The 22,806-nt window shown below is 38.9% G+C and overlaps 1 protein-coding gene across 2 annotated transcripts in view; it reads left to right on the top strand.

The window, feature by feature from the left end:
• Positions 1-21,452, top strand: part of LOC104600227 (exocyst complex component SEC10b-like) — an 80,372-nt gene extending 58,920 nt beyond the window's left edge. The window contains exons 21-26 of one of the 2 annotated variants that reach the window (XM_010263079.3): positions 1,754-1,838; positions 3,611-3,669; positions 20,464-20,562; positions 20,712-20,795; positions 20,904-21,037; positions 21,151-21,452. In XM_010263079.3, coding sequence (XP_010261381.1) covers positions 1,754-1,838; positions 3,611-3,669; positions 20,464-20,562; positions 20,712-20,795; positions 20,904-20,982 — 406 coding nt within the window. In that variant the 3' untranslated portion in view covers positions 20,983-21,037; positions 21,151-21,452. Of the gene's footprint in view, positions 1-1,753; positions 1,839-3,610; positions 3,670-20,463; positions 20,563-20,711; positions 20,796-20,903; positions 21,038-21,144 lie in introns of both variants that reach the window. The other variant, XM_010263077.3, reaches the window with a different exon arrangement.
• The last annotated feature ends 1,354 nt before the right edge of the window (positions 21,453-22,806 follow it).

Below are 22,806 nucleotides of genomic sequence, written 5' to 3'. Positions count from 1 at the left end.
ACATACTCTGTAGTCCCAGCAGAGCACAGTTTCTCTTTACAGTACAAATTAATCAGAGTATTATCAAGCCCAATGCCAATCCTCACCATTTCTTCTATGTAATCATTAGCCAAAGCACTGATTACTGTACAATATGCAAAAGAATCAAAGAATAACCTTCACTCTTCATCTCTGAGAAAATCTCAAACCCCTGTTCGAATTTCCCATGTCTATAGCAACGGCTCATAACAATAGTGTAAGTTGTAGCATTTGGGATATGACCTGATTCACCAATGTCCTTCAGGATCATTCTCGTTTCCCCTAACTTACCCGATTTGCGAAGTCCATTAATAAGTATATTGGATGTTACTAACTGGGGAAGAAATCCATGCTGTTGTAAGTTCCTAAATAACCGAAGGATATTAACAGTATAACCTGCTTTACATAGGCCATCAATCATGGTGTTATATGTAGTTGGAGATGGAGAAACATGGGATCATATCGCAGAAGATTCTGTTAGCTTCCACCGGCTGTCCAGATTTAAAGAAACAGTTCATCAAAACATTGTAACTCCATACATCAGGAATGATGTCATTTTGAAGCATTTCTTCGAACAGATCGAGACATAGTGGTAGTAAGCGATACCTCGTGGCACCAGCAATCAGCATTGTAAGCACCAGCAATCTTGACGAGAGGCTCCAGATTGGAAGTCGTTGATCAGAATCTCCCAGTCCTGTGTTGAGAGCTGCTTTAATGGCTTCAATGCGCTAATTTTACTGGCAATAAGAGAACTGAACCAGAGAAAGAAAATCTTGAAAGAAAACAAAGTAGGCATGTAGGGAAGCTGTGGAGGTAGTGCCGGAACAAAGAACCAAAAACCGAAAAACTGAGATCTGGGCGTTGGAAAGTTTCCACCACTGAACGAGCGAGAGCAGAATGTGACAGATCCAGATCAATACTCGATGGAGAGAGATCTGGGCATCGGAAAGTTTCCACTGCCACCGGACGCAGGGATGCCGGTTGAGTGTATAGGTTCCCGCCACTGGGCGCAGTTGAGAAGCGTTCCACCACTGGTTGCAGAGAGCAATGGAGAAGAAATACTCGATGGAGAAGAAACCCTGTGTTTTTACATTTGAAGGGCATGAATGGAATTGTAAAAATTAAATGGGGACAATTTTGGTAGAAAAAAATTGAATAAGCGCTTATTGTTTAAGCACTTAAAAAAAGCTGAATATTTGGGCTTAAAAAGTAAGCCCTTATTTTTAAAATAAGCACTTATTTTGGGCTTATATCCCAAACACCAATAAGTGCTTAATGGTGTGGTCCTGGCCCAAATAGGCACTTATTTCGTTTAAGCACTCCCAAACATGGCCTAAGCTAATCATGATGTGTCACATCAGCCTGACATGTTGGACCTACATGTACAGAGATGACATTACTCACTATTGCTCTTGTATTATGATTATAATTGAAAATGAATTAAACTTGTTTTGTTCACTCTATTCCACTAATGATTACCTGACATGTTGGCATCAGCTTGGTAATAAACTGATTCCCACTATCTTAGATTGAATTGGATTCAACACTTAATGGATACCCAAATATTGAAATGAATTGGATTGGATTGGATCAAATCAAAGTTCAATCCATTACAGCACTACATCCAGTTGTATCATAAGAGAACTTGCATTTTATATTGGTATCATTATTTTTTTGATTGCAAATGGTACATTTTGTATTGATATCATTCTTCTCAATGATATCTTATGAACAGAGTTGTTGCATACCTATCTCGCGTACTTGAGGCTGCATTCACTGCATTAGAAGGTCTAAACAAACAAGCTTTCCTCACAGAACTGGTATAGCAATTTATTTCCCATTGTAGTCTTTCTTGACCTTTAGTGTTTGTGCGACTGCTGTTTATTGAACTCTCTCTTGGTTGTTGCTTTACCACATTCATGTATGCAAATGAGCACATGCATAATCGATATAGGTGTGTATACTATGAATATAGTAGAACAAGGATGCATGTGTGAATATGTTGTTCACTGGATGGATAATTTTAAATTTTACCTAATCAAAACTGTTTTCATGTTTGACTTCACAAGATTTAATTAACTGTTTTGGTAATTCAGCCATAATTTTGATTGACTTATTAATATAACCAATGAAATGGAACATTTATCAACAATTTGTTTTTGATGTGAACAGTTTTTTCCTTCTGAAGAAAATTAAGGTATAATTGTACTCTATATGCCAAAATCTTTGTACACCAGAGCCCATGTGCACTAAGGTTTTCAAATTTGAAAATGCCCTATTCATAATTTCAGTAACTCATGACCTACTTATTTGCCAAATGATGAAGCTTGAACATTGAGGTGATTATTCACCTGTAAAGAATTATCATATACCAATAATATTCCTGGATTTAAGTCAGTAACTCATGACCTACTTTTTTTTTATTTATTTATAATACACTATATCAGGAGGTTATGCTTTTTGTTATACTAAAGAATGAATATGGAGTTTAGTGCGGTCTAAATAGATATTCAAAATCAAAGTTGGAAGAGTGAGGGACATCCCTGAAATGCTGCCACACTTAGAGCCAAGATCTATGAGCACCTGTTGCTCTATTAAGAAATTAGTCTTAAGGAGATTCCTTCTTGTTTTTTTTTTTTTTTTGGGTATTAAGAAGATTTCTTGTCAAAAGTTCATTATTCTTTCCAGAAAAGTAGTCCATATTGCCAGCTAGAATAGCTCTTATGCATCCCATTATGTCTTCTGACATATTGCACTTGCTGTACTTTGGCCGATAGAACAACTCTTTCTTTTATCTCATAAAAATACCATATTTTTTTAATATCAAGGTTTAATTTAAATATTAAGTACTAATCTTATTGATATGTTAAAATATAAGAAAAATAAATAATAAATTAGGAATTTCATCTAAAAATAAATGTTTATGCATATATATCTTATTTTTTTGATCGTTAATGTTTCTGCCAACTTTCTTGTATACATATTAATTTTCTAGATATATCTTACTTATATGGCAACAATTGGAGTTCTGCTACTAATGATTATACCAACCACTAGTTTGTGTGAAAATTTGACACCTTAATTTTTAGAAGCATAATATACCTCATTTGTTATGGACCTCACATTTACTATCTAAATGCTAGTTTCAGATCATATGGTCAGTCCCAAGTATGTATTAATCCTGATTTAATGATTTTCCAAGTTTATTCATAGATTTTCATCAGTTACAGAAACTTAACTTATTACTCCATTATTTTTAAGTTCCTCATCCTTTCTTTTTAAATCCATCCCATTTGACAGATGTTCATATTGAAACTGAAGTCTAGAACCTTGATAACACTACTGTGCTCTGATCCTTTTATTCATTTTCAAAATACCTCTTTCATGAGATAAACTATGGATAATATTCACCATGGATCATATCCACTTAAAGTAACACCCTTCATTCATTTGCATCTGATCCTTATGACCTGGTTATGCTCCTAACCCGTGCTATATTGAAATATTATGTTTATTCTCTCTTTCTGTTTCTGCTGTAGGAACTCTGTTGTTTATTTTTGAAATTATAATGATTTGAATTTTATCATTTTAGGGAAACCGCTTACATAAAGGGCTGCTTAATCATTGGCAGAAGTATACTTTCAACCCCAGGTGGTACTCCTTTCTCTGACTTGTTCATTTTTGTCTAAAGTTACACAAGCAACATTAGTATGATAATACCAAATTCACCCAAAAAAAAAAGTACCAAATTCTGTTTGTAAGAGTAGCCTTTATATTACATTTTTCTTTGGAGGAAAAGTAAAGTATAGTTGTATTATATGTGTAAAGAGTAAAGCCTATTACAGTAAGTACGGTTAGAGACTGTACAGAGAGAGAATACACAGTATTTCAGAATTGGAAATAATAACAAATAGAGGGCTTCTGTTGAAATGTTAGTTCCTTGTGCCCACGAATGGATTTTGCTGACATATTCATATTATGAATCATTTCATCAGTTTGAGAGGATATATCTTAAAAAATTCTGCTATTCCTCTCCATCCAAATAGTCCAAAAGACAGTAACATGAAGCATGTACCACCAATTTGTCTTTACTAGATAACTGCTCCACATACCAGCTATTGAGAAAGTCAAGAACAGTATTAGGAAACAACTAACTCAGGTGCAAGTTACCAAGCAGATGACCCCAAATAGGCAGCCTTCGTATTACATTATGCAGTAAATTTTGCTTGTAAGTTAAATTTATAAAGTTAAAAGGATTTCAAGAAAAAAGTACAGGAGAAATTAACTACTGAAACAATGGATAGAAAAAAGTCTTCTTCATGGTTGCTTGTTGGTATTTTATTTTGCATGAAGTGCCAAGGTGTAAGGATGCTTGGTTGTGCTTGTATCAATCTTTTACCTCATTTTTCTTCTCCTGTGCCGGTTATGTTGAACTTTTGCTCTTCTTCCCTCTTGCTTTATGTCTTTGCTTATTCCAGCCCTTGATTCCAAGACTGAGCTTTTCTATATAGATCATCGAAACTTGAAGAAGCAAGGGACAGGATTTCAAGGGAAAGAACTACATAACTGACATAAAATACTAATAGCATTGTTTCCAAATGGAAAAAAGTATCTGTCCTTGTATCCTAGGACCTGTATGCAGGAACAGATAGAGTAAGAACCTGACCTTGTGGTTCCTGAGATCAAATGCACATATAAATACTGGTAGGTGAATGATGAATCAAATAATAGTGTGGAAATGTGAATGATACCTAGTATATACACTTGACTCTCTTTCCTATATGAAAGTAAAGCGTAGCAATTACCTACATTCCATGAAATTTTCCATCACAGGTAGGAGCTAATGTACAGATCTGCAGGCATGATCTAAATGATTTGCTAAGAAGAACTGAGGGCATACATTTCTACCAAGATAACTCGAATAAAAACTTGGTGAATCTTAGTAATGATCAAAGGCCAGTAGAAATTACTTATTCTATTACCCTGCCATAATCTCATCATATTTGCTCTCATGAACAGTTCATGATATATTCCATTGTTGTCAGACACTCAAGCCTAGTAAACTTACATCTTCCTTTTGTTATTTATAAAACCAAACATAGTTATACTAAATTATTCTCTTTCCAATTTCATTTCATATTACACCTTTTCCCCAGATTTTTGTGCCTTCTCTTCTGCCCTTTCTAGTGTTATTGTCCCTTCTGATGTACTAGACGCTTTAAGAGTGGAAAGAATAAATGGTTGGAGAGATGAGTGCTCTTTAGAATGGCATTTGGGAGGTGGTTGACATATGGCCAGGTTTGGTTTGGGACAGGGCGTATCAGTCCTAAACCGATTATTAATTGGGACAAAATCATAGACCCAGAACTGTCCCGATTATTAATCGGGATAATCGGGTCTGACCTGATTATACTGAGATCTATAATTATATATGCTAATAACAACTTAAAACTTCATTTTTGATAATATGACCTTAATAAAAATAATAATAAAATAGTAATTGTTTATATGCTAATAAATTAAGTGCATCTGCTAATTGGGTCAATTTCCTATTCCAAATTGGAGTCTAAAGGGGGGGAACATACGAGTTAGTAAGTTGAGTCTACAAACGTGGGCGAAAGACAAAATAGTTCCCATTGAAATTTGAAAGACCCCTAATGCCCTTCATATAAGCCAAAAATTTAGGTCATTTGACTCCTCCCCTAATTTGAGAAAGCAGATTTTCCGCTGGGAAGTTCTTCTCCATTCGACGGTGTGGCGCAAGCTTCTACATTTCAGATCTGATTCTTCTTCTTCTTTCCCACCAGCAGCAGTGTGTCTTCGATTCCTCTCTCTCTCTCTCCCTCCCTCCCTGTCTTCTAGCCACTGCCGTTGCAACTCTCAGTAGCAGCGACAGTTCTTTCCAATTTTACTCTTATTTTGATAAATTATATTTGTATTAATTATTAATGTAATCATTCATGGAGAGAGAGAGACGAGAGAGAGAAAGAGAAGAAGAGGAAGATATGATTGAGAGAAAAAGAAAACTACTTCTGGCTGCCGCCAGTTCATTATTTATATTAACTTAATATAAAAAGAATGGAGATTACAAGTATGCCCCTGGCAGTACTTCCTAAAAACAAACTAATAAGAAAGAAAGAAAATAACTAACTGACAACATCTTAAGCTGACAACCCACTAACAACAACTATAAAATAACAATTAAATAATCCTCACAACACTCCCCCTCAAGTTGGGCTGAATATGTCTATCATGCCCAGCTTGTCACATAACTCATTGTGCCGCGAGTATGGAAGCCCTTTTGTGAGGACATCAGCGAGTTGTTCCTTGGAGTTGACATAAGGGATGCAAGTTTCCCTTTTTTCCATTTTTTCCCTTATGAAGTGTTTGTCCACCTCAATGTGTTTGGTCCTCTGATGTAGGATAGGGTTGCTGGCGATGTTTATGGCTGCCTTGTTGTCACAGTAAAGAGACAGGATTATGAACAACAACTCCAAGCTCCCCTAGAAGATTTTTTAGCCAAAGGACTTCAGCCACTCCATGTGCCATAGCTCTATATTCAGCTTCAGCACTTGACCTTGCTACCACACTTTGTTTCTTGCTTTTCCAGGTCACTAGGTTTCCTCCCACAAATGTGCAATACCCACTCGTGGACTTTCTGTCATCCACAGCACCTGCCCGATCAACATCTGTAAAAACTTCCACCTTTAGGTGATTATGTTTACTGAATAGTAGACCTGTTCCGGGATACTTTTTCAAGTATCTAAGAACTCTCTTTGCTGCCTCCATGTGTGGTTTCTTAGGAGAGTGCATGAATTGGCTTAGAACCCTAACTGAGTAGGGACAAATAAATCAGCTTTCCCACTAACCTTTGGAACTGTTTCACATCTTTCAGAGGTTCACCATCATAGTCACCCAACTTGTGGTCAACATCCATGGGAGTATCTGCTGGCCTTGCACCTAATTTTCCTGTTTCCTGTAATAGATCAAGGGTGTATTTCCTTTGAGAAATGAAGATACCCTTTTCTGAGCGGGCGACTTCAATTCCAAGGAAATACTTCAGGGGATCTAAATCTTTCACATCAAATTTAGATGCAAGGAATTGTTTCAATTTTTATATTTCTGAACTCCAATTTCCTATAATGTTGATATCATCCACATACACTACTAATACAACAACCTATTCCTAACATCTCTTTACAAAGAGTGTATGATCAGACTGACATTGTTTGAAGCCCACCTGCTGAACTGCCATGTGAAACTTACTGAACCAAGCTCTGGGAGATTGTTTTAAACCATAAAGAGACTTTCTCAACTTGCATACCTTATTTTCACTTCCCTTGGCACAGAATCCACGGGGTTGAACCATGTATACTTCCTCCTCTAAGTCACCATTCAAAAAAGCATTCTTTATATCCAGTTGATGCAATTCCCAGTCAAAGTTAGCAGCTAATGACAGGAGAACCCTAATTGAGTTCATCTTAGCTAATGGAGCAAAAGTCTCATCATAGTCAACCCCGTACACTTGAGTGTACCCTTTGGCTACTAATCTTGCTTTGTACCTTTCAACTGTTTCGTCTGCCTTGTGTTTAACTGTAAACACCCACTTACACCCCATTGGGTCTTTCCCCTTTGGAAGATCCACCAATTCCCAAGTTTGATTTTTATGAAGAGCATTATTCTCCTCCTTCATGGCATCTGTTCGTTCGGGGTATTTTAAGGCTTCTGCAACATTTCTGGGAACAAGGATGCAATCAACTACGGATAGAAAGGCTCGGTATGAGGGGGAAATGTGATCATAGGAGACAAACTGGGTAATGGGGTGTTTGGTAGTGCATGACCTGACTCCCTTTCTTTGAGCAATAGGAATGTCAAGGTCATTCACAGTAGGAGTAGGGGTATTAGTAGATGCAACAGGGATTGGACTTACCTCATAGGAGTCTAACGGTGTCGGTTGCTCAATGTTTGGTTGCTCCACATCTCTATCACATTGCTGATCTCTACGACGTGTATGTTGGAAGACACGAAAGGGAGCAAGGTCCGGAATAGAAGGAAGAGAGACTTGGCGCACCTGAACCTGCTTCTCCTCTTCCACACTACTACTCTCCCCCCTGAGGAGAAGCAGGGAAGAATGGCTCAGACTCAAAAGGACACATCCATAGACACAAAAAACTTATGACTAATGGGATCAAAGCACCGATACCCTTTTTGGGAGGAGGGATACCCCAGAAAGATACAAGGAATGGACCAGGGGTCTAACTTACCTCGAGACGGAGACAAATCATGGACAAAGGCACGACAACAAAAAACTCTCATGGGAATGAAAAATAAAAGGGACTGAGGGAACAACAACTGATGAGGGGCCATGTAGTTCAGCACTTTGGAGGGCATGCGATTGATAACATAAGCAGCTGCAAGTATAGCATCCATCCAAAACCTTTTTGGAATATTCATGTGTAACATCATCCCACGAGCTACCTCAAGGAGGTGTCTGTTTTTTCTTTCTGCAACACCATTTTGTTGTGGTGTTCTGGCGTATGAGCTTCTATGAATAGATCCGTGGGAGGCAAAGAACTCTTTGCGCTCACCATGAAAGTATTCTTTTGCATTGTCGGATTGGAAGATTTGTATTTCAACGTGGAATTGCGTAAATACCATCCTCTGGAAGTCTTTCACAATCTTTGGAACTTCATCTCTATTACGCATAGGGAATACCCATGTATAGCGAGAGTAGTCATCGATCAATGTGATAAAGTACTTATATCCGCCCTCAGAGATTACAGTGGTAGGCCCCCATACATCAGAATACACAACATGAAAAGGAACACTTGATCTTTTATTATTTGAGTGAAAAGTTGTTCTACATTGTTTGCTCAACTGACACGTTTGACACTGAACATGACTTAAATAAAAACGGAAACAAAGACTTTTCTATTTCTGTGAATAAACCCTAGTTGTTTCTAGGTCAAAGTAGAGAAGAAGAAAGAAGAAAGAAAAGAGAAAGAAAAAGGAGAGGAGAAAAGTATTCAGCCAAACTAGAAGAGAGGATGTACAAAAGTACCTCTCCTAGCTGACCCACTTGACTTTTATTCATGAAAACTTGAGTTACAAGAAAGACAATTTTGTCCCTCATAGAAGATGGGACACATAACTTCAACTCAGATACAATAGACATTTCACTTTCAATAAGATACACCAGAATGACCAAAATACCCCTGACTCGAGCATTCTAACACTCCCCCTCAAGCTGGAGAGTATATATCATATAGTCCCAGCTTGTTACAAATGTAATCTATTCTTCCCCGAGACAATCCTTTTGTGAAGATATCTGCCCACTGATTTCCTAAGCTCACATGAGATGTAGTTATTACCCCACTTATCACTTTCTCTCTCACAAAGTGACAATCCACCTCAATATGTTTAGTTATTTCATGGAAGACCGGATTGGATGAGATGTGAACAGCAGCTTGGTTATCACAATATAGTTTCATGGGTTTGTCAATTGAGAAACCCATCTCCTGTAGTAGGTTCTTCAGCCATACTAGTTCACATGTGGTATGGGCCATGGCCCTGTACTCTGCTTCCGCACTACTTCTTGCCACCACTGTTTGCTTCTTGCTCTTCCAAGTTACAAGATTGCCACCCAGGAAGGTACAATACCCTGTGGTTGACCTCCTGTCTGATATAGAGCCAGCCCAATCAGCATCTGTGTACCCTACTATCTCAAGAGGTCCTTCTTTTTGGTATAACAGACCACGACCTGGAGCACCCTTTAGGTACCTAACAATTCTCAGAACAGCTTCCCAGTGAGGAACCCGGGGATGTTGCATAAACTGACTCACCACACTCACAGCAAATGATATATCTGGTCGGGTAATGGTCAGGTAGTTCAACTTTCCCACCAACCTTCTGTATCTTCCAGGATCATCAAACTCATCACCTGCATTCACACTTAACTTGGCATTGAGTTCCATAGGAGTCTCTGCTGGTTTAGCACCTAACAACCCTGTTTCTTCAATTAGATCAAGAACATATTTTCTCTGGCATAGGTTGATCCCCTGTTTTGACCTCGCAACTTCTATTCCTAAGAAATACTTTAGCTTCCCCAGATCTTTCGTATTGAAGTGGTCCTGTAAGAATTTTTTCAGCCTGTCAATTCCATTGCTGTCACTTCCAGTTATGACAATATCATCCACATACACGACTAGCAAGATTTTTCCATCTTTCGAGTTATAGCTAAACACGGAATGATCAACCTGACACTGTTTCATCCCAAAGGCCTTCACCACTTCACTGAACCTGCCGAACCATGCACTTGGAGATTGTTTCAGTCCATAGATTCGATGATGTTTTCCCAACTGACATGACTCACAATCTAATGATGAAAGATGACTCAAGGAAGGAACTAGCAGCTTCAAAGCCTTGAGAGAGGGATGACCAAGTCTGCAGTGCCATTGGAGAGGAGTAAGAGACGATTGAAAAGCCACTGGAGGGCCACCACCATCAAGATAATACAAACCACCGGCTTCATGCCCTCCACCAATCTTCGTCCCCGTCTTGAGATCCTGAAACACACAAGAAGAAGGATAGAAGGTTACAGAACAATTAAGGGACTTGGTTAATCTACTAACAGACATAAGGTTAAAAGGGAACTTAGGAACATATAAAACAGATGCTAAAGACAATGAGGAGAGATCAACATCACCAACACCACAAATAGGAGATGTAGAACCATTAGCAAGTGTAACTGTCTGAGATGTGGAGGTGCGAGAAAGGGAAGAAAATACATCAGGAGTCCTAGACATATGGTCCGAGGCGCCAGAATCAATGATCCAGGGTGAGGCTTTGGAAGCTAAACAAGTCATACCTGAATGGGCAAGTGTAGCTGTGTTCTGCTGAGATGTTTGAAGGAACTGCTCATATATTGCCCGTGGTACACTCACCATTTCCTGCCCGGAAGCACAAGTCGGTGTGGAGGGGGTTGGTGCAGTTTGCTGGCTTTCAGTAATTGTGCTACTACTTTTAGATGTAACATGGTTAGCCCAAGTGTTAGGTGGACCATGCAAATCATAGCAGAAATTAACTGTGTGCCCCTCTAAGCCACAATGTGTACATTTTCTCTGAGCATTACCCCTTCCTTTTCCATGACCTCCCCCTGACTCACGGCCTCCAGCCTGGCCACTGGCCCGGTTAAACATGTGTCCACCACGGTTGCTTGGAGGGCCACTGCTGCCACCACCATTTCTACTTCCACGACTACTCCCTTTAGTCACTACCAAACCAGATCTATCAGAGAAGGAAGAATGTTCCACTGGCTCAATGGATGTCCTCTTAAGACGAGCAAAAACTTCTTCAAGTGAGGGGAGAGCTGATCCCCCCAATATCTGTGCTCTGACAGGCTCATACTCAACCTTCAAGCCCACAAGAAACCTAGTCACATCAAGTTGTTCACGTTGCTGCTGTTGGATCTGGACATCTGATGTGAGAGGGTGATACACATTTAGCTCATTGCGGATGTTTCTCAAACTTGCATAATACTCTTCTAAGCTTTGACTTTCTTGCTTCAAATTGAAGTACTCTTGGTATAACTGATATACCCTAGTTGTGTTGTCTTGTCCAGAGTACAACTTTTTAGCATGATCCCAGATCTCTTTGGCTGTATCTAGGAACATGAAGTTCACACTAATCTTTGGTTCCATGCTGTTCCAAAGCCATGTCATTATCTGTGCATCATCTTGTTCCCAATCACTGAACCCAGGAGAATTAGAGTAAGGTTTCTCTTCCCTCACATATTTTACTTTCCTCTTGGCCTTCAAGAACACCTCCACAGATTTTGCCCATGGTATATAGTTCTCACCATTCAACTTGATGGATGTCATTTGAACATTTAGATAATCTGAAGAGAGCATGATGCCTGTTTTGTTGTCATTCCCAACTACATTTGAAGCCATCTCAATTATGTCTCCTCTGAATATACACCACAATCTCACACTTGTCACAAGACTTATCTCACTTACAATACCACTAACCCACTTTCTTCAACTGCACATTACACACTACACTCTAAAGCTGAAATCATTCAGTCAACACATCAAACACTTGGACTGCACACTGCAGGACCATTTACCACCAACACACCACTACTGAAATTACTCAGTCATTTCATCGAACACTTGTTCTGCAAACTGCAGAACTGATTACACACAAGGTCTAGGGGTTCACTTTTAAGCATAAAAAAAACATAGATATGCCAGCCACCACAACACAATCAACACCACACCATTGCTGTCGTGGACATCAGCAGTCTACCACTCTTCTTTCAGCACACATGTGAGCAAGAAAACACAAAAAAAACATGACTGATATGTGTATCAGTTTCACCCAGCACCACAACAACTAACTTTCGATGCACACAAAAAAAAATCAGCATTCACAGTCCATTTCTGAACACACGACAGCTGTGTCCATACCTGTATACAACTAGCCCTCTTCGTACACTGAATAGAGGGTCTAGTATACCACTTCAACGACCACCACAGCACCGGCCAGAGGCATTCTCACCTCCAGGCCCTCAAAACGACAACTCCTTTTCAGCCCTTTATCGAGTCTTCAATCAGATCAGCTGTAGGATGAAGAAACCTACTGTGAAGCTGGAGGCGAACCCAGGAAGAAGACAGCAGCAAGAAAAAAAACAAACACCAGACCTTAATGCTCTGATACCATGTGAATAAACCCTAGTTGTTTCTAGGTCAAAGTAGAGAAGAAGAAAGAAGAAAGAAAAGAGAAAGAAAAAGGAGAGGAGAAAAGTATTCAGCCAGACTAGAAGAGAGGATGTACAAAAGTACCTCTCCTAGCCGACCCACTTGATTTTTATTCATGAAAACTTGAGTTACAAGAAAGACAATTTCACTTTCAATAAGATACACCAGAATGACCAAAATACCCCTGATTCGAGCATTTTAACAATTTCAAAAGAAACATGACCTAACCGACTATGCCACAAAAAAAAAATGACTCTTATTTGACTGACTATGTGACTTTGAGGATGACACCGAGAGACCAGCTTTGTTGTCGAGAATGTAGAGACCATCCACTAGGCTCCCTCTATCAATCGTCCTCCCAGAAGTTAGGTCCTAAAAAACACATGAACCAGGAAAAAAGGTTACACTATAGTTTAAAGAGCTTGTGATACTACTAATTGAAAGCAAATTTATAGGAAGTTGAGGGACATGCAATACACAATTCAGGTTAAGGCCATGGGGAAGAGATATTGATCCTTGGCCTGCAATGGAGGAGAATGAGCCATTTGCAAGCCTCACTTTATCCCTTCCTAACAAAAGGCTATAAGTCTGAAATAAGTTCGGCTTACCGGTCATGTGGTTAGAGGCCCTTGAGTCAATGATCCAAGGGGAACCAGTGGGAGTGACATGGAATGCAGAAGCCGTATTACCTGATGTAGATGCAAATGAAGTAGGAGTACCAGTGACTGAGTTATCCATCTGTCGCAAAGCCCTACCATATGACTCCAAGTGGTCTCTAAAGGAATTCCTTATATCTTCCTTGGGGTCAGAATTATTAAGGTGGTCCCGGGTAATACTGGCAACCTGAGTATCTTGGGTTGCCACATGTGCTGCATTATGTGCCGTGTTCATCTTCTTTTGACCTTGCCCTTTACCTTGTTCTTGGTTCTTCACTGCCCACTTGGGTTTCCTGTGAATGTCCCAACATGTGTCACGTGTATGCCATGAGCACCGACAATGGGTACAAAACAACTTGTCTTTATCATCAGCCTTCTTGGTGTCACTTTTCTTCCCCATGTTGTTATTACTCATTGCAGCCAAAGCAACTTGTTGCTCCCCCTCGGTTGTAACCATCATATTCTACCTACTTTCTTCCGATTGAACAAGGGAGTATACCTCGTGAACCGACGACAACTCTTTGCTTCCTAAGATCTGAACTCTCAAGGGTTCATAGGCAGGGTTCAGTCCCAACAAGAAGGCAAACACACGCTGCTGAGAAACCAGCTTCCTGTAGGCCTTAGCATCGTCATCATGTTTCCACTCTATAGCCTGATAATGATCCAATTCTTTCCATATGGAAGTAAGGGCTGAATAATAGGAAGACAAACTACGATTACCCTGTTTACAGGTTGAGGATTCAGCTTGCAACTGGTAAACCTTGGCATAATGCCTTTGCTCAGAATAGGTAGTTTTGGCTTGTTCCTAGATCTCACTAGCGGTGTCTGCCCACATAAAGTTCTTCACATCAGGTTCCATGGCTGCAAGGAGCCAAGACATCACCATACTGTTTTCTTGGTCCCACCTATCATGTTCAGTTGTCTCACTCTTGGGTTCTTTCACCCTTCCATTTATGTAACCAGTTTTTCCCCTTGTCGTTACATAAAGTTTTACACTTTTAGCCCACTCCAGGTAGTTTAGACCATTTAAAGGGGTAATGGGCATGGGAAATATCATGTTTTCACCTCCCATACCAGCTGTGCTGCGGGTCAGTGTAACCCCCGATGAAGTTGAATCATAGTTTGCCATAGAGTACTGCTGAACTCAGACCAAATCCCACACAACTACACAATAGCCACAAACAGAATACCTCAAGAAATTTACTTCTGGGATGTGGAAAAGAAAACAAAAAACTGCTGAAATCAACTCAGTGATGGTTCAGTCATTAAAGCAGCCCAGTAATCAGTCCAACACCAGCCAAGGCAGACGGTAGAATAGTATACTATCAATCCGACTACAGCCCATACAGTCTAACAATCCAGCATCCAAACGAATGTATAGAACCAAGGAATAAGGCCTTCACACCATTGGCCAAAAACAAAAAAAAAGAACACATACCCTGTCCAGCACCTGTACGAAGGTGCCAACCAGAAACTGACTTCACAGCATCGAACAAAGAAGAAAGGGAGTCTCTTTCTGCATCGCCCTTCTTTGATTAGGGTTACCTTGATATTACGACCAAGGAAGAGCCGCAAGTAGTCTGCTAGGGTTTCTCTGTCTTCCACGTCCAAGAAATCAAAGAAGGAAAAGAGGATGAAGTAGGTTCAAATAGGAGAGACCGAAATTCTTTTATAGCCCAGAACCTTGCTCTGATACCATGTAATCATTCATGGAGAGAGAGAGAGACGAGAGAGAGAAAGAGAAAGAGAAAGAGAAGAAGAGGAAGATATGATTGAGAGAAAAAGAAAACTACTTCTGGCTGCCACCAGTTCATTATTTATATTAACTTAATATAAAAAGAATGGAGATTACAAGTATGCCCCTGGCGGCACTTCCTAGAAACAAACTAATAAGGAAGAAAGAAAATAACTAACTGACAGCATCTTAAGCTGACAACCCACTAATAGCAACTATAATATAACAATTAAATAATCCTCACAACAATTAATTATTAAATATTTTAATAGTTTTAATATATCAATTTGATAATTATTAATTTTTTTATTGCTTCATGGTCTTTATTACTATTTCCATTATTATTTTAACTCTTAATAATTTATTTTGTAATTTATAAATTGATATGTATTTTTCAATTTTATTCTTACTTTAATAAATTATTTTTTATTTTTTTATAATTTACTCATATTTTTCAATATTATTTTGAATTTAATAAATTATTTTTATGAAATAGTGCAAACTGAACTCAAAATTACCAAATAGTCTATTTTATGGGTAAAATAGTACAATCAATGATTTTCAGATGCTCAAGGTTTGATCCAGCACAAACAACCTTCTTTATTCAAAGCCTCTAAAAAGTTGAAAACATAGTTGTCAAGGCGACTAGGCGAGGCTAGGCGACCATGGGGTGCCTAGGCGATGGAAATTTGGAAAACTAAGGAGATGATGATGATGAGTGGAGAAAGGGAGGACTGAGGAGTATAGGGGCAGAGCCCCTGTTTTTTCGAGTGAAATTTGGAAAAGAGAAAGAAGAACAAGAGACTACAGAAAGAGAGGACTGGCGACTGTATTTTTGAAAAAAAATGGAAAAAATGTCTGAAATCTGAAGAAGAAGAAGAAGAAGAAGAAGAAGAAGAAGAAGAAGAAGAAGTGCTCAGTTCTACTTGTCTTAATATTAAAATGATTCCATGTAGCAGATTTATTTTAAAAGAATACAACAATCAATAAAATATCAAAACAGTAAATTAAAAAAAAAAATAGTTTTATATATGTATGTAGGTGCCCCCGCCTTGTATGTAAACGCCCGCTTAAGTCTCTGGGCAGACGCCTAGTATGCAAAACCTGGGGCGTTTGGGCGAGGCGACCATGAAAAACTGCCTAGTCGCCTAGGTGACATATAGGCGCCCGCCTAGGCGTTGCCTTGACAACTAGACTTGAAAATCAACTTTCTTTTCAGATTTCAGATTTATCAAACACCACCTTAAACAAGGACTTCAGCTCCTAAACAACTCTAATAATACTTTCCTAATCCAACTAAATAGTAATTACTAAAAATAGCAAACTGTGAGTTTACTAAAAATAGTAATTACGGGAATTACTATCAATAGTAAGTCCGAGAGTTACCGGAAATAGTAATTTCAAAACAGCAATAAAAATTTTAAAAAATAGAACCCTATTCTTAAGATACCCACAACTAGAAAATAAAAAACAGAAACAGTACGAGACCCTATAATCCAAAAATTCTGAAATTGGTCTAGGAATTGAAAAATCAGTTTGTTTCCCCATGAATTCTTTCCTTGTGTCAAGTTTCTGCATCGACTATATAGCATAATAGCATAAACACCTCTAAAATATGTAAAATATTATATTTGGAGAAATTATTCTATAAAAAATATGCATACACTAGAAATTTAATTAAAATTGGAACGAAACATGTCTTGAGAAATGACATTTAGCTTAAAAAACTGATTTTTTTTAGGAGAGTTAACTGATTGTATTAATAAAAGGAAAGGTACATGAGAGGATGTACAAACCATCAGCTGTAGTATTTAGTTAGCTGGGAATCCAGATTAGATTTACATCCAAGGTGTTGAAAATGTATCTAGCCTCGGACAGTTAATGAGATAGTCTCCAAGGGCCTCCCTCCTCCCCTAACCATCTTATTGTGTTTGCAGAGTCTCAGTCTCTTTTTATAGAACAGACCAGCTCTTTTCTTTAGCAATTTGAAGACCTTTAAGTGCAGCCATGGCTTCTACTTTTGAAGAATCAGCAGCCCCAATTGGGCCACTAAAAGCCCACTTAATGCTTTCGCCCCTTCCTCTAAAAACTCCACCAATCCCCGTAACTCCGGGGTTGCCCAAAGCACTGCCATCGGAATTTAGAGTCAGCTCTGATACCAAATTGACAGGAACAGCAATTGACATGCAAGAATGTCTAGGTTAAGAGAAGGATTTCCCCAAATTTCTTTTCAATTCATTCAGAGGTAAGCCTTTGAACTCTGCGGAAACAGAAGCCCACAGATTGCCCAAGAAAATAATGTGGGAAAGCAAATCTTCAAAGGATCTAGTTCTCTTTTCAAAGAGACGATTGTTTCTTTCTTCCCAAACACACCATATCACTACTTGGATAATTGTGCACCAATAAATTTCCCCCTTACTTCCAAGATCATTACCCCTCCACTGCTGGATGAAGTCAATTATGTTTTCAGGAAAAACCCAGCTGTACCCTACAAGATTAAGGGCCTGTTCGTTTGCTCTGGCGTCTGAGGTCTGAAAGTGCAATAATTACATTAAGAGGTATATTGGTATTGGTGAACTTTTCTTTCCTCTAAACTCTGAATGTAGAGAATGTTGTTCTGAATTCTGAATTTTGAAAATCGTTAAATATCTATTTTAACCCCATATATGAGAATTTTTGTTTGCGTTTTGGGGGTTATCATTGGAAAACAAAAACTTGTAAGATTCCTCCTTAAGAGATAAGAGATGAGAGGAAACAAACACCCATTTTCCTCTTAAAATTGTAAGATTCCTTTTAAGAGATAAGAGTTAAGAGGAAACGAACAGTCCCTAAAGAAGTAGAATCATATCTTCCTTGTTTCTGGGCAGTGAAGGAGGTGATCAGTGGATTCGCTTTCCTTCAGACATAATGGGCAAGCATGGGGGTAGATAAACAATCTGCCCTTGTTCTTCTTCTGAACCAAGTCGCATGTGTTGATTTTGTTGAGGCACGCCTCCCACACAAAGAAAGAGACTCTAGGGGGAATATTGGAGCACCAGACCCTCTTGTGAGGAAAACTAGAGTTGGAGATTCCAAAAAACCAAGGCTCCGAAAGACTTGGTTGAGAAATTGCCATCAGGTTGAAGCTTCCAAATGCGTTGGTCTGAGGTTGCTAAGGAAATGTAAACCTCACTTAGAGAACTTAAGGGATTTGCAATCTCATCAATCTCTATACTTCTTAAAGGTCTTCTGAAATTTAGATTCCAGTTAATTCCAGAGGCAAGAATTGGATACAGGAAGCAACAGTAGCATCTTTGGAAAGAGATGGCTTGAAAAGGCGAGGAGAAGTGTTGGCCAAGGTGTCTGACCCCCACCAAAGGTCAGTCCAAATTTTGATTTTAAGCCCATTACCCACTTTATATCTGGTGAAAGAAATGAAAGAGGAGAAAGTTGAAGAAATACCTTTCCAACGGTTTGAAGCTTTTACCCAATTCAAATGCACCTTACTACCCGATTAAAGAACCAGATATTGCATGACATATGGATATCACGTGGGGTACTTGTACCCTTACTGTGTCCATGATTTTAGGAAATAGAGTCGTATCCCCATTTCCCATATCTGTCCCTATCTAGGAATCATAGCAGATGATTAATTAGCCAGTGTGCTGACCAAGGCGGTTAAGAAGTCATGACTTTTCATATTCTTGCCAAGCTTGGTATGCATGATATCTATATACCAATTTGATCTATATGTATTAGAAGTATAGTAATAATTTGCTTCTGGCATACATTATTAATAAAGGTATTGTGGTCATTGTACTCTTCTCAAATTAATAAGGATCATGGACAGACCAACTTCTAATCTATTCTCTGTCTCTCAGAATCTTCTTGTAAGAGCATAGACATGTGAACTGACAGACCTGAATTAAATCGAACCATGTCAGCCTAGTCCAACGACCAACCTGGGTTACCGAAGCAGTAATTCAGAACTAATTATAGGAGTAATGTAAGAATAAACTAGTCTGACAGATAAGTCACCTTGGCTGACATGGCATAGAAGATTCCAAAAACCTTTTTTCACTTGAGAAAAGAGGATCCAAATTTAAGGGGGGATCTGAATATTCTCTCTCGATTTTCTTCCCCTCTCTGACTCGAATCCTCTCTCTCTCTTCTCTCTCTGAAAACTGATCCTTTGCCAAGGGAACTATGGTGGCTTGATACCTCTCTCAAGGGTATGTAGCGCAGCCCCTCCAGGGATCTGGTCATCCTCTACCTCCTCCATTGATTCCCCCCTTCTCTTCTGATAAACCCTGCTGCTGTGTGAAGGTTAGTGAGCTGTTTCGAGGGAGCTCGCCCTCCTGAAATGGATGAGAGGTAGGAGACGAGAGAGAGAGAGAGAGAGAAAAGAGAGAGGAAGAAAGTAAGGAATATCTCAATGATTCTTCGCTTCATGTATTTCAGAAAATGGCCTATATAGCAAATGGCCAGCTGCCCTCTAACCGACTTTGACACTCTCAGTGCATGCTCTCAGTATATAATCAATTTAACAAACGTGGTCGTTGGTTATACACAAGGGTGATGGGCGGTGTCGCTTGCATGATCCTTGGACTGTTATGGACAGGCCCCTGGGCCTGATGGGCCTGGTCTGCACCGTGTGGCTCTTCTCCTCCACTGGGCCTAACATCTTCACTGCCATCTCTCATATCTTTGGGGATCAGACCATCATCACTATGTCCATGGGCAAACACTTCTTTCTCTCTTCTCTTTCTTATCTACTACAGCATCAGATTGATTGCAATTACGGAGAATCCAACTGTAGTGGTATGATATGTAAGATATTTTTGAAACAGGTTTATGACTTGGTGGTTTGTATCTTGCCTTCTAAAATCTTTGCATGAGTTTGAAACTTCCTATTGTCATTTTGATAATAAAGATTAGCAGTTGACTTGGGTGATTTGCTGAAAATTGCACAATTTGTTAGGAATATAGTCCAATTTTCTATGAACTGTCTGGATTAATAGCATGGTCCAACCATTCAAACTGATCCAGGTCTGACGGCATTGGTATATTGAGTAGTGTTTTCCTATACTTTAAAAAAAGGACTAAACCAAACAATCTGACCACTTTTTTTTGGTTCCCACTGTCATCCTTTTCCTATTATGATACTAGCAATCAGGAGTAATTCTTTGTTTCTCATATTTTTTAAGTGCAGGTGTTTTTTTTAAAAACTTTCTTCCTTGTATATATGGTAACAACCATAGGTGCAACATCTCTCATGTTCTATATGATTTACTTGCCTACATTATCCTTACAGTGGTGGTCTGCGTCTGAAGCGTGATATAACAGAGTATGGGGAGTTTGTGCGCAGCTTTAATGCTCCCACAGTCGATGAGAAATTTGAATTGTTGGGCATGTAAGTAGAAGAATTCCTGTCAGAACTTGTTTCTGTTTCTAATCTTAATCTCTGATCTTATCCCTCCACTTCAATCCCAAAGAGAAAGCAAAATCAAATATCTAGTTTGTGGAATCTCAACTTGGAAACATTTCTTTTAATGTTTTCAGCATGGCGAATGTCTTTATTGTTGCACCTGAGAGCCTTTCCACATTGTTCGAGGGAACCCCAAGCATCCGGAAAGATGCGCAAAGGTATAAATTACTCTTTCAATAGCTATTTATTGCCTTTTTTTTTCATCCTCTGCTGGGCAGGTTTTTATGTGCAATAATTAACTGTTAATGGCTTTGCTGTTATTCCAGATTCATTCAGCTTAGGGAGGATTATAAGACTGCAAAACTTGCATCTAGACTTAGTTCATTGTGGCCAAGTTCTAGTTAATTTGCAATTCGTTTGGGCGATTAGTTAGAACAAGAGCAAATGCAAGCTGAATCAGGTACATGAGACCAATAAATTTTTTGAGGTGTCTTCAAAAGTATTACAGTACTTAAGCAATTGTAGAGATTCATTGGTTGCTTTCAAGCAATAAACGGATTCTGGTAGTGGCAGGACCGTGCTGAGGAGTCGCTTGCAAATGGGCCATCTCGCGTGGATGATCTTATACATTTTCTGGTTGTTTATCGATGTTTGTATCTTGATTAGTTTTGATGGAAAGACCAAAAGATGTGTACCTTATTGGGTCTGACGTGTATGCCGTTTGGTGCGATTTTATTGCTTATACCACAGACTGACAGATCAAAGGATGAATGATCATGTATCTATTCTGTAATAAACTGTTACTGGACAAACATCTAGCAGTTCTATATCTTTATTTAATGTGAAAGTTGGAGGCTTCGTGTGTGTGTATATAACAGAGCTGAGCTGTATCACACAACGTGTATATGACTATATGAGATCTTTGCTTCTAGATAAGAGAGAGAGAGATTTGTTTCTTGGATTTCTCCTCGATTTTTCAGCCTCAGGGGAATCGTAATAACTATTTCAGACCGTTCAACATACAAGCGATATTTATCTTTGATCAGATGCTTCTGTTCACGAGCAATGCCCTTTCTCTTTTTTTTCTTATAGTTAATCAATGTTTGAAATTGCATGTTTTACGCAAAACGGAGTTGCAAGGGAAAGGTTTTAACCAGGTGGCAATGGTTTATTGGGTAGTTATGGGCAGCACATCTTCTAATAAGTGTTGCTAGGTTGTTAAATCATCAAGGCCACGTGGAATTTAGATGGAAGGGTTTTAGATTTTATAAAAAACTACAAAGGTTGAAGGGTAGGATCAAAGAGTGGAACAAGGAAGTTTTTGGATCTTTGGAGGAAAGAAAGACACTCATCTCACATAGAATATAGGAATTAGATGAGTTGGAAGGGGAAAGGACAATAAGAGAGGAAGAGAAATCTGAGAGGTGGAGACTAAAGCATGAATTGGAAGAGATTTTGAGGAAAGAGGAGATTAATTGGAGGCAGAAGTCTAGATGTAGGTGGCTAAAGGAAGGTGATGGAAATATAAGTTTTTTCCACTTAGTACCAAATGGGAGAAATAGAAGAAATTCTATTGTTCAGCTAGTGTGGAATGGGCAAACCCTAACTAGGGAGGAGGATATAGTGCAGGCTTTTGTGGATCACTTCAAAGGTATTTTCAATAGTCAGGGAGGCTTCGGGGAGCCCCTAGAAAATTTTGATTGAAGAAGAGGTCTTAAGGTATTGATGGAATCCCTAGATAAGGCTTTTGAAGTCCAATAAATAAAAGAAGTTATATTCTTTATGGAAAGATCCAAAGCCCCAAGCTCGGATGGTTTTACAATGGTTTTTTTTCAAGATTGTTGGGAAATTGTGGGTGTTGACTTAGTGGAAGTTTTTTTGGAATTCTATGAGAGGGAAAAATTTAACTCAGGGGCAAATGTCACTTTTATCACTTTGATCCCTAAAACCCTAGATGCCTCCCACCCAAAAGATTTTAGACCCATAAACCTTGTGGGTAGCATGTATAAAATTATTTCCAAGGTGTTAGTTGAGAGGATTAAAAAAGTGCTTCCATCTTTAATCTCTCCAAATTAAGGGGCTTTTGTGTTTTGAAGACAAATCATAGACAAATCCTTATTTTAAATGAATGTGGAGTTTAAAAAACGGAGAAAGGAAAAATGGCTAATTTGCAAATTGGACTTGGAGAAAGCCTATGATTTGGTGGATTGAAAATTCTTTCTAGAAGTG

The sequence above is a fragment of the Nelumbo nucifera genome, chromosome 1, assembly GCF_055504915.1.
Source record: "Nelumbo nucifera cultivar China Antique chromosome 1, China Antique-T2T, whole genome shotgun sequence".
Classification (NCBI taxonomy): domain Eukaryota; kingdom Viridiplantae; phylum Streptophyta; class Magnoliopsida; order Proteales; family Nelumbonaceae; genus Nelumbo; species Nelumbo nucifera.
Note: the sequence above shows the minus strand (reverse complement) of the source record. Positions and strands in the feature narration are given on the sequence as shown.